This window comes from Abrus precatorius, unplaced genomic scaffold (genome assembly GCF_003935025.1).
Source record: "Abrus precatorius isolate BTA unplaced genomic scaffold, Abrus_2018 Scaffold8, whole genome shotgun sequence".
NCBI classification, from domain to species: Eukaryota; Viridiplantae; Streptophyta; class Magnoliopsida; order Fabales; family Fabaceae; genus Abrus; species Abrus precatorius.
In genome coordinates, this window is record NW_020874428.1 from 14,128,093 (window position 1) to 14,141,342 (window position 13,250).

The following is a 13,250-nucleotide window of genomic DNA, read 5'->3' on the forward strand; positions in this document are numbered from 1 at the left end:
TATTAATCCATGATTGCACATTTTGTATCTAAAATAAGCATAACAACATCAACCAAGATGGAGATCATCCAAACAACGAATCAAGACATTGACCTGGAGATTCAACCAGTAATGACCAACAAATAGAAGACAAGAGCATAAGACATCATAAGGGTTAGTATTCTTGAGAAAGAGTGTGATCCAAAAGTTTTTGCTATCATATTTATATGGGCCATGTTTACACATAAATTGTTTTTGTTTATTTTTAAATTTTTTATATTTTAAATTTAAAATATAATTGCAATGAATAAAAAATAATATGCATAAATATTAATAAAATTAGTAAAAAGTACATAAATATGCGTAATTGTCAAGGCCAATAAAAATCTTTGAACTCAAGTACTAGAATTGGGTTGTACCCTAATAATCCCCATACATTAGAGAATTTCATCGTGCCAAAGTGGATAGTTATTAATATTAAATTATTTTAATAATTTATATAGTGGTCTATCTAACTTATAATATAATTCTAATTAATGATTTAACGTGATGATAGTTAAATATAAAATATAAATTCATTAGAAATATAATTATAAATATAATTATAAGAAAAATTTTCTCTCTTTGTATATAAATAAATGAGCCGTTACCAAGTAAAAGTTATGATATTTTTTATTATTTAGATTCTTACTTTCACTGTTTTTGGAGTCTCACGGTGAAAGAAACTTTCTTTCAATCATCGAAAGAGCTAAAAGAAGAGTTGGAAAAAATATTAAAAACTCAACAACATCAAAGGAAGGCAACATCAAGGAGTAATAGATTCATATTAGTGTTTTCTAAACATTGTATTTCATACTTTAAAGGGTAAGAGGAGAATGGTTCAGTTTTTCCATTGTTAGTTGTGGAAAGGTTCATTTACTCTGGGGCATTGTAAATTCCATTTTTCTGTAATACATTTTCAAGAATATACAGTTTCTTGCTTTTTAGTTTTCTGGTTTATGACATTCATGGAATGGATAAAAGATCAACAGCAGGAATGCAAATCAAGGCTTGGGCAAAGTTGGTACTGAAACATTGAAATTTAGATGGATAAAAAAATCATTCCTTTAGATTATCAAGTAATTGGACATCAATCATACAAATTTAATGAAATATTGGCTTAAAAGAATGACAATCCAACTTTTATATTCCACATGGAGCAACACAGCCAATTAAATTTCATATCAATCTATAACAAGTTTACAACAGTATCTGGCCAGCAAAATCTAGCATATGTCACTTATCACAGTTTCTGTTGATGCTCTTTGCTCTTTGACCTTTATAATCCTTTCTTTCCAAAGCCATGTATCCAAACGTCAGCAAAATCTACCAGTGTTTTACAACCTAAGAAAATCAGCCATCTAAAACAAATGCAGGAAATATGAAATATTAGTTATTAACAGTTAGCATGTACATCCTCACGTTAATGTTCTCTTTGAATCAATCTGGATTGCATTCAAGTCCTCTTCAAAATTCAGAGTATTTGCTGCAGTTAAAAGCATGTCCATTCCTCCAACTTTGTCTGCTTCCCGGGCTTGCTTGTTGCTCCATTTCTTATCAGCACTATCATTTGGCTTTGAATCATTCACACCAGCTTTCCACTTGTTACACTCATGTGCCTTTCTTGCTTTACGTATTGCTTGGATCCCGGCATCACATCTTCTGCACAACCATTTCCCCCTTGGAATAGAATTTCGTGGAGGTTTCATACAGTAGATATGGTATGCATGATCACAGCCATCACAGAGTACAATCTTATCATCATCTTTATCGATGAGGCAAACTTGACATAAACAAGAAGGGCAATACCAACAGCTACCATATGACTTAAGCTGCTTACTTGACAAACACCTTACGTGGTAGTATTGATTGGGGCAGAAAGGGTGACCACAGACTTTTATCTTTTCACCATTCACCTCCATTTTACAAATTTTGCAGTCAGATGAGTTTTTCCCACCTACGGAAACTTCAACCCTATCATATGTACAATTTGAATTCTCTTCCAATTCATGCAGTGTGTCCTCGTTTATAGGGATGCTTTCTTCACCAGAAATGTTGTTAAGGGTCTTTGGGACATTCAACTGTTCACACACCACACAGTTCTCATGTCGAGATCCAATTCCACTAGCAGTACAATTGGCACAGAACCAGCTTTTGTGGGGTATTTCTTTCACAGCAGGCTCAATACAGGACACATGATACATCTCCTCACACGAATCACAAACTAAACAGTTTGTCCAGTCTGCTTTATCTCCACAATGCCTACAAATGCCAATTTTGTATGTAGCACATTCTTCTGTCCGCTCTAGTTTCATGTGAGAGTTGGATTCCTGGTTAGAGTTGTTTGACATGACAACATGAAAACAATTCTCAAAACCAGTTTAATAAATCTCAAGCAAATTTCACGTTAAACAAAGTGCATTTGGTACTAATCGAACAAAATAAAAGACAGCTTTTCTAGTGTAAACAGATCCTGTACATCATTGATAGTTAAAGCTTGTAAAGTCTAGAAAGATACTTAGAAGACATATAAACGTCTTAAAAATCAAATCAGTCCCTCACCGGCCTGCTTACAACAAATTCGTAGATGCCCGAAGAAAAATTAACTACACTTATCATAATAAGAGATAAACTCTGGTCATACAATCACAACCCATTCTTCATTCATTGTTCTCTTAAGAGAAAAACATGCAGTAATAAGAGAAGAAATTTCTGGAGCTCGATATATGCATGATCATGATCAGCACATGAACTATTAGAAGAAAATTGTTTTACTCTTACCACTTGTTTTTCATCTTCAAATGGGCTTGGTGCTGAAATTCCCATCTGACAGTAAGGAAAAGAAATGGCTTACAAAAGACAAGCAAAAACATAACACATGGCAATAAGAGAATAACATTCAGAAGCAAAGAAAAAAGTATGGAACTTAAGCGCTTTGGCAAAGAATTATAAGAATTTTCTTTACCTGCTCACAGAAGGAAGCTTTTGACATTTTGGAGAGGCTCTTAGCTATAGCAACAATCTGATTTCCAGTATTTTGAAGATTTCTCCAAACCTAAATATTAATAAGACTAAATTATATAAAATAAGAATCAGGAATCAAATTCCTCTGTTTTCTGCTCAGAGGCAAGAAATTAACCAGCACACTCTAAGAATTACCCTCAAATGACACTGAAGATTATGAACAGTCTCATTAGGCAATGAAGATTATGGATGGTTCTGATGCAATCAAGTTAATAGGACTTTTCGTAATTTATTTGATTTAGGAAATACTGTATCAGACAACATTTTTAGGATCCTATTTTTTCCTTAATTAGCTAGGTCTATTTCCTCTCATTAATTAGTTCTGCATGGTCTGCATATATCCAATTCTGATGTAACAAATCTGGGAAATGAAATCATTGGTCCTCTCATTAATTAGTTCTGCATGGTCTGATATATCCAATTCTGATGTAACAAATTTGGGAAATGAAATCATGGGTGCATCTCTACACTTTATTGTACTGTACAGTGTATAGATTGTATCATTATACTAGCATCAGTGCAACAGTGCCTGCACGCACGCAACAGAAGGCAAAATGTTCTTCAAAAAAAAAAAAAAAAAAGAAAACTATGTTTTGAATGAAATTAACAATAATGTCATTAGGCAGGAAAGTTTTCGACCAAAAAGAAACAGGTGGAGGGGACTTGGACGGTATCAAAAAGCACTCAAATACAAAATCTTGAATTAGGTTTGTACTATGCTTAACCAGGTCAACTCAACAGTTTATGTAAATAACAAGCATTGTAGTAGACAGTTTCAAAAAGGCTTACATAAGATTTAGGTCTTTGCATTTTTGCAATATTTTCATCTGTCCTAATGCTTTTTTTACCTTTGGATTTAGTTCCTGATTATTTTAAATTCAACAATTTTATTCTCTATTGCTGATGTGGCTAACTAAAAGGTTGCCAGAGGTCAAATATTTGTGCCACGTTAATTTTTTGTTCACTAAATTTAGTGACAGACACCAAAAGTGCAGAATTTAAAAAAAAAAAAAAAAGCTAAAACCAAAACAAAAATTATGAGGAACTAAAATCAAAATCTCACAAAAATATTGAACATATTTAAACCTTTAAAAAAAACTAACTTTCTCAATTTTACACTCTAATTATTTTTAAAAAGGGCAGTCTTTAAAAAAGTGCAAACAACCAAGAAACTCTTTCTCCAGGTTAAATAGGGTTTTTTCATAAAAATAAAAGTTATTTACATGATTATGTCAATATATGAATCAGTTTTTGCTGTGCTATTTCGAATGAAAGAATCTCTTTGAGAAAGATAAGAGCCAATCAAACTTAAACATTGGATGCAAAAAATAATCATGATTCATGATTGTTGATTGATTATTCATATATTAATATATCCAAAATAAGAACCTGATTTTCACCAGAAGAAAAAGAGCAAGCCAAAATAAGGAATTCATAAATAATGGTTATATCATACCATCATCATGATACTCAGGTAAACCACATATTCAGTTATCTAAAGGATTGTTTGGGAGAAGATTTTTGGAGGGGAAGGGAGTAGAGAAAAGGACATATTTTTAATTTTAAATCAAATTAAATTCTATATCATTATTGATAATAAATATATAATTAGTACATTAATTTTATGTTAATCTACCATTTTATATCTTCTATTTTGAAAAATTATTAATTTAAAATATATTTAAAATAGAAATTTGTCCTCCCCTTCCCTCAAAAACCCCCTTCCCAAACAATCCCCAAATGTTTCCAACTTTCTTAAGTAAATTCATATAGGCATGTAAAAATTGTCTGTGGAGAAGCTATTATTATGCATTACCTGTTGAACATCTGATAAGAAAAGTGTAGGTGATTGTTCATAAGCTTGTCCTTTCATCCTTGAGTTTATTGCACTAAAATCAAATACACTTTCGGGTTTCATTCCTTGGAAATTTTCAAGTAGAGCTTTACATAATGAACTGAACTTTTCAGAGGCTAAGACATTGGAGAGTACACGCTGACACTTCTCAGTTGCACCACGACCATCTGACCCATTAGAAAATTCATTATGCATAAAATTTGCATGCCCATCAGCTTCACTCTGTAATCTAAGAGACAAACACTCAAATTGAGAAGAGCATGCTTTACCATCCTTGTCAATTTTAGAAGTTTCCTGCAGAAAAATAAGATGTACAATAAAATGGAAGGAACAAAAGTGAATTAGGACTGATCATGTGAGCAAGATATATGTAGTTTTAACTGTAGTACCAACCATCATCATAGTGGCACAATTAGTTTTAGGATGACTGATGAGCGCTTCCCTTATGCACCACTCCATGCCACCATTATCATTGCCTAATGAATGATATAAATGCTTTAGTACAACATTCCCCCAATGTCCATGAGAATAATCTTTTGAAGTATTGCCTACAGCTAAATCATACAGTTTCTTAACCGCCTGCAATCAAAAGAAATTTTCAAATATAACTTTGTAGGAAAAACCAAGAGTATTTAGTGTGCTTGATGTCATATGAAATGAGCCAAGGCAAGGATCATCACATGCTATATTGTTTAGCCTAAGTCTAGATTACAGCCAAATCTTATCTCTTCCCCTCAGTCAAATTCAAACACTAGTAACTAAAAACAAAAATAACAAATTCAAACAAAATAATGATTGGATAAAATTGAACCCCACCAGCATGACTGCTTACATGAAATAAAATAAATTATGTTAGGATCCAATTGCTAATTATGGGACTTGAGTCCAACATTAGAAGAATGAGATTATACTGTGAGGTTTGTAAGGCATTGAGCTCTCCAGCTGTAACAGCAAGCTTTTGTAATGGTTCTCCCAAGGCTCTTATCAAATTATTTATAATGTATGATTACAAAAAGGAAAATAATTTATCCCCCTCCTGAACCCATTCCTCAAGTTAGTGTTAAACATCTTAAAACAAACAATTGGAATCTTTTTCTCCTTAAAATCTTGAATGTTATATTACCATTATTTGTAAAATCATTGAGAATCACAGTATTCCATCATGAAACAAGCTAATTAGCCCCCTCCTACAACTAAAGTACAACAGAAGCTGGCTCCACTGAATAAATCCAAGGCTCCATATAAAATGCCAGCCTATTTATTCAACAGGTTGCCTAGTCACATTTTGATTGGCTCAAGTCTAATCCAATCGAACTCTACTTTTCATCCTTCTGTTTCCATCATGAACAGTCTTTAGGTTTGTGTCTTTGGTTGTATTACCTTTGTACACATTCATAGTCAATATCATGGTAAGTTGGATCCTGGTGCATTTAAGTGTATTTTCATAAAGTATACTCCAAATAAAAAGGGTTATAAATGTTATCACTCTTCGAGTCATTGGCTCTATGTTTCTATGAATGTCACCTTTAATGGAACAATCATTTTACTCCCATCCTTAGCTTCACAGGGAGAGTCATCAGGAAGCTAAGTCTATTAGTCCTCATGAGTCTTTGCGTTTCTTCCTCTTAACCTTAGTCATTTGCAGGAATTGGCTCTTACTTCCTGATTCAAGCAAAGAAGAAAGTGACTTAGAGCTAACGAAAGCAAGCACGCCTATCATGGCGTCTTAGAGGAGAGAAAAACCTGATTTGATCCCACAGCAACTTCAGTCAATCAAACCAAAAGTAAGTTCTAATACCACTGATCCTAAGTTATTAGATGTTTCTTTAAACAATTGTAACTCTAACCTAAATAACTTGACCATTGCTTTTCAAAATGAAAAACATTCTTGTGTCAGGTATTCAATTTCTCAATATCTATTAAACCACCTTAAAGGATGAAAATTAGGTTCAAACCATGAATGAAGAGATGAACATATTCGAAAGGAATGTCACTTGAGAGATTTATAACAACCCAAGGACAAAAACACAGAGAATTGCAAGCAGATCTATGCAATTAAATATTGATTAGAAGGCAGCCTTGATCGGTACAAGGTCAGATTTGTTGCAAAAGGCCTATGAAGAAACATTTGCACTAGTGGCAAAAATGAATACTATAAGAACTATTCTTTCATTAGCAGCATGATTTGGTTGGAACTTGTACCAATTTGATGTAAAAAAAAAGTCTTCCTGCATGGAGACTGAGAGGGGGGAGTGTATATGGATATTTCCCTAGGGTTTGGCACCATTGATGGTGAAAACAAGGTGTGAAAATTGAAGAAAACTCTATATCGGCTTAAGCAGTTTCCTTGTGCTTGGTTTGAGAGATTTACTCAAGCTATGGTGTCCTTAGAATACATGCAAAGTCAGAGTGATCATACCCTGTTCATAAAACACTCCCAAGATGGTAAACTAACACTTTCCAATTTATGTGGATGATATGATCATTGCAGGTGATGATAAAATTGAAAAATAGGGTTAAAGGAGAAACTAGTTGCTTAGTTTGAGACAAAGGGATCTAGGAAAACTAAAGTACTTCCTGAGAATTAAGGTGACCTACTCAAAAAATAAGGGATATTTATCTCAGAGAGAAAATATGTTCTACATCTTCTCAAGGAGACTAGAGAACTGGGATGTAAACCTACTCACTACTCCTATGAAACTTTAGTGTGACAATATAATAAGTCCATTGTCATCATAGCCCTTAATGCTGTCCAACGTGATAGGATAAACCATATAGATATGGATCAACATTTCATTAAACAAAAACTGAATAGTGGTCTCATAGCTACCACTTATGCCCCCTTTTTGAGATCAACTAATAGATATGTTCACCAAAGGACTGGCAGCCAAGCAGTTCCAAGACCTTTCATACAATCTTGGAATGATAGATATCAATTCACCAAATTGAAAGAGAAGGTTGAGAATATTTTATAATTATTACGATTTATTGTACTTATGTATTGTTATTATCTTTTGTAATTATTTGTTATTATCTTTGAGATTATTAGAAGATATTATACGATATTCTCTCATGTAAAAATTAGGGTTAGAATCGTATATAATCACGTAAATTATAATGTATTGGAATATAATAGAATTCAAACTTTTCAAGTCTAATTGATTAGAATCTTGAGAGAACCATACCACAAAAGCTAGTCATTATAGTTGAAGAATCCAAGGCCTTGTAAACTTTACACTAGAATCTCATACTTCCAATGTGAAACTCAAATCTCGTATCTTGACATTGGATCCTAACACAAACATTTGGCATATGTATTGAATTCAGATTGTGTCTGTGAGAGTAATCCTATATCCTACAAGCATTTACAAATTAAGAGCTCAACATTAACATCAGCAGCATTTGGTATATCTTCCTCTGTAACATTAGCATTAGCATTCTGCTTTATGTTTCTTCTTATGCATCACTCAGCTTAACAAATCTTCTACAAATACTCACTATTGTGGATTTAGGAATCACTATAAGAAAGAAACAAAGAAACCAAACACCGGAAACTTGATATCCTAGGTTAGAACAAATGTCTAAGGAAGCAGCTAAAAAGCCAACCACTCCACTCCATCCATCCAAATATAGCCAGAGTAAAAACAGCCATGAATAACTGATGACAGATAATATCTAATAATAATATGAAACAAAAAAAAAAAACAAATCATCTTGATATTCAAGTTTAGAAAAAGATATTGGCACCACTCAAGAAATGTTAAGATAATAAAGTCCTACATTGGTGAGTCACTAACAATTTAAAGGACATTAAGCAAGACGACCTCAAGTCTAAATTAAATTACCTAAGGCATTTTAGATAAGTAAGCCATTCGCGCTTAATCCCAGTCACTCTTTCCCACTCTTGGATCAGGCTTACATTCAAAATTCTAATATGGTATTAGAGCTATGGTAGTTAAAATTGAGATTAATTGAAAAGGAGGTCAAAGATTGTAACTCATAGGATCGAAACATGGATTGTAAGACTGTAAAATTGTATGTATAATGTATACATATAAATAGTATGAATATAAAGATGAGGGAAGCAAAACATAGACAGAGACGGGGAGATGAGAAAAGGGAGCGCCTAATAGGTAAGGGGATAGAAAAATGGTAAGACTATTCTAAAAATTGGTAAGACTATTTTTACCCTTGGAAAAATTTAAAGCAAGGTCATTTAAGTTTCCAAAAAGGGAAAGTCAGCTTATTTTTAAAAGGTAAAAAGTCTTTGTTACCTTTAAAAACCCTAAAAATTGCTTTGTGTTGAAGGTAGATAGGGAAAGTCAACATTTTTACACTAGGGGCACTACTGTGCTGCGAAAGGCCGCAAATATAGCTGTGATGCCACAGCAAAACACTCCACTACGGCAGATTTGTGGCGGCCAAAGGCAGCTCCGCCATGCACCACCACTAAAACAGGTCAGGATAAAAAATAAAAAAAAAACAAGTTAAAATGGACTTGGCAGAATCGCGCATGCCTACCGATGCTATGTTCTTGCACAGCAATCCCACACAATCCTACAAATCTCTTATCTTGCTTGCGAGCTAGCATGGCATGGTGGTTGAAGATCGTGGAATTGTGCAATTCTACGAGTTAGCATGCAATTTTGACTCCAATGATTAGAGTTCAAATCCAAAAAATAAATTAGTAAAAATTAAAATGCCCAAATTACAAAAAAAAAGGTCAAGCAAAAAGAATAATAGACTCGAAATCAAGAAAAAGTAGCACAAGTCCAGACAATTAAAAAACATTAGGTAGAAGCCCAAATTTAAAGTACAAGCCTACAACAACAACAACCAAGCCTTATCTCACTAGGTGAGGTTGGCTACATGGATCACTAGGTTAAAAAAATATTAAAAATGCAAATTACTTTGATAAGAAAAGAGATGAGAATGTGAGTGATAGGTCATTTGTTGCTTTTATAAGATCAAATTAGTTATTGGCTATGAACCTAGGCCAAGCTCTCACAATTAGGAAAAATCTTTAATTTTATTCAACTTAACTTCATCATTTTGATTAAAATAACTTTTTATTTCTAAGAAAACATTGTAAAAAACATGCAATACAAAATAAATCCGAATAATTTAAAATAAATTGTAGTAATAAAAAATCTTAATGTAATCTAAAATAAATCTTAATATCATAATAAAATCTCCATCCTAATAGAGGAAATAAATCTTAATAATAACAGATTCAAATAAATTAAAGCAGATTATAATATATCACAATCCTAATGGAATCAATATTAAATCCTAATGGAATTTACAAATAATAATGCCAAATAAAGTATGATCCAATCTTTATTTTAATTAATTATGAATATAGCTAAAATCTCCTTCCATAGCTTCATTTTTAGCTCAAATTTCCTGAACTTGGATTAAAGCTTCCTTTGACCTTTTAACTTGTGCTCTCGTAATGAACCCACTTGGAATTTGAAATTAATCTCTTGAAGAATTCAAATTAAGTTGTATCAATCCTTGATCACTAGTTGTTATTGGATTCATATCAATATCTCTCCACAGTCAACATGTTTTCCTTCATATGACTAAAACAGTTATAAATAATTGCAAAGTGCAACTCAATCCATATAAAACAAACATACCCTTTAATCTCAGCACTTTTGTAAATTATTCCATCACTACAAGGTATAGGCAAATGTGCATCTTACAAGCTGACTGGCCTCTTTCCTAAGCTTCATGTGTTCCTATACAAACCTAAAAATCTAGCAGCTAGAAAACAATTCTACAAAATGTCATACATAGCATGTGAAATCTCTTGTGCAAAGTAACAAGAAGCAATAGAGAACCACCACAGGCACACATGTCATAAAAGCAGTAGAGAAAACCTGGTCAGACAAATGGCTTTCAGCTTCCACATATTCTCTACTGTCTTTCTGGATTTTGTTTTCTGAACTTGACTTCACACGCTTGCGCCTCTTGTAAGTTCGAAAACATTCAATTGCACTAGTGTTCTCTTCAGCAACACCAAACCCATGTACAATTGCCACTCCATTATCTACTGCTTTATTCTTCAAGCACCGTCCCTCTGCACCTTTAGCAACACCATTCCCATCAGTAATTACCATCTCATTATTTACAGCTTCATTTTTTGAGCTCCAAACTTCTCCACAGTTAGCAACACCATTCCCATCTGCAATTATCACCTCATTATTTACAGCTTCATTTTTTAAGGCCTGAAGTTCTCCACCTTCAGCAATACCATTTGGATTAGCAACTGCCACCCCAATATTTACAGCTTCATTCTTCAAGCCTTGAATTCCTTCATCTTTAGCAATATCATTCCCATCAGCAATTGTCACACCATCATTTATAACTTTGTTCTTTGAGACCCAAACAGCAACACCATTCCCATCAGCAATCACCACCCCTTTGTTTATAACTTCATTCTTCAAGACCCAAACTTCTTCACCTTCAACACCACCACTTCCACTTTCAATTGCCACCCCATTATTCACAGCTTCAAAGTCCAAACTCCGATCTGGTCTGTCCTGACCAGCATTGCTAGTCCCATCCTCAGTTCCCATCAAAAGAAAACCTCACTTTCCAAAGACACAAAATTAGGGTTTCGCTGCAAACAGATCCAAAATTTCTGAGACTTGTCGTTCACCAACTTCACAAAGCAAAAACGCTGAAAACCGAAAACACCAAAGTTATTAATATACTAAATGTTAAAAATACTCCACACAGTGCCCACAAGAACCAAACAAACCAATAAAACGACTACAATTTCAACCACTAAGCTGCATTCAGTTTAGGCACAAATAAATACATAAATAAATAAAACTCAAATGAACCAACATGAACAAAGCAACAAGACGCTTTAGTGCCAAAAAAATGTGCTACATACACTTAAAAACTAAGCATCGTAAAGCCTTATTATCATTGATTTTTCTTTTTCTGACAATAGAAGATGTTAGTTACTGAGAAAACGAAATAGAAATAGCGAAAGTAAATGGAAGAAGAAGAAGAACGGCTTACAGTTGCTGAGATTCGAGGAAGTGGCATAAGTAATGGGAATTGAAAAGAATCTGGGATTGTGATGAAGTTGTTGGCAACTTGCAGCAGTAGCAGAAGAAGCTTCAATCTATCTTCTCTCTCTTGACTCTTGGAGTTTTATTTTATTTTTTTATTTTTATTTTTGGAAATGAAACGTTTTGAAATACAACTGACCCTCTTTCGCGTCATTTGTTTTCTTCTTTTTTTCGTTTTTTCTTTTTTTTAATGTTGAGTACGGGTTTGGGTTTGTGCTCAAATAGGCATATTATTATTTTTATGTATAGTATTTATAAATAATGTACATTGAAATACGGTATTTTTAAAAAATTATGAAAATAAAGTTTAAAAATTATCAATAACAATATACAAAATATAAAAATCATAAATGGTAATTTTTTTAAAATTATTAAAAAAATTTAAAAATCAAAATTCATCTATAGTAATTTTTAAAATAATAATAAAATATTTAAAAAAACCAAAAATCATCATTAATAATTTTAATTTTTTTTATAATTTTACTAAAAAAAGCATTAATTTCTTCTTTTTTTCATAAAAATAAGAGTCGAAATACATCCGTGAAAAACTTTATTTGACTGGTAAACCAAAAGACGTAAAAAGAAATAAATAGTAAAATAATAAAAATATATTATTTTGATTGATAAAAATAAAAAATAGAAATGATTAATTTTCTCTTCTTATTTAAATGCAAAAAAAAATTAAATGAAAAAACGTATTTACCTTTGCATCATAAGAGGCATTATTTATTTATTTATTATTATTTTGTTTATTTAAAACCCATATTTATTTATTTAATCATAATATATTCTTTAAAAAATAAAAACACAATTTAATATATTTTTTATGTTTTTTATTTTAGAAATATTATTACATTAAGTTATATAAAAAATACAAACAGATTTATTATAATATTTTCTATATTATTTTATTCATAAAATATATAGTGTTTTATATGTTATTTAGAAAAGTGTTATGTTCAAAAGAATAGGTGACATTCAATGTCTTAGAAAAAAAAACAGTAATAAGAAAAACAAATTTCTTAGGAAAAAAACATTGATAAGAAAAAAAATTATTTAAAAATTAAAGAATTAGATTAACAAGAAAGCAAATATTTGCCCTTATGATACTGACAAGATTAACAAAAAAATTAATTTTTTTAATTAAATATTATTAATGCATCTCTTCTTACTATTTTTAATGTATCCTATTTATAACAACGGATTTTTTAACATGTGCAACCTTCCACAAGATAAACCTCAATAAATACACTACTTAACTA

At 32.0% G+C, this 13,250-nt stretch overlaps 1 protein-coding gene across 2 annotated transcripts; it reads right to left on the minus strand.

Moving 5' to 3' along the window:
- Positions 1-1,064: 1,064 nt before the first annotated feature.
- LOC113847890 (PHD finger protein EHD3-like) lies at positions 1,065-12,072 on the minus strand. 2 transcript variants are annotated; one of them, XM_027477206.1, is made up of 9 exons: positions 11,936-12,072; positions 11,101-11,585; positions 10,783-11,022; positions 5,291-5,476; positions 4,859-5,191; positions 2,984-3,073; positions 2,800-2,844; positions 1,441-2,348; positions 1,090-1,344 (listed from the first exon to the last, which is right to left on the minus strand). In XM_027477206.1, the coding sequence occupies exons 2-9, from the start codon at positions 11,479-11,481 to the stop codon at positions 1,335-1,337; spliced, it is 2,193 nt and encodes a 730-aa protein (XP_027333007.1). In that variant the 5' UTR covers positions 11,482-11,585; positions 11,936-12,072; the 3' UTR covers positions 1,090-1,334. The 2 variants fall into 2 exon arrangements, with proteins under 2 accessions (XP_027333006.1, XP_027333007.1); XM_027477205.1 differs by having other exon boundaries at positions 1,065-1,344; positions 10,783-11,585.
- Positions 12,073-13,250: the final 1,178 nt, after the last annotated feature.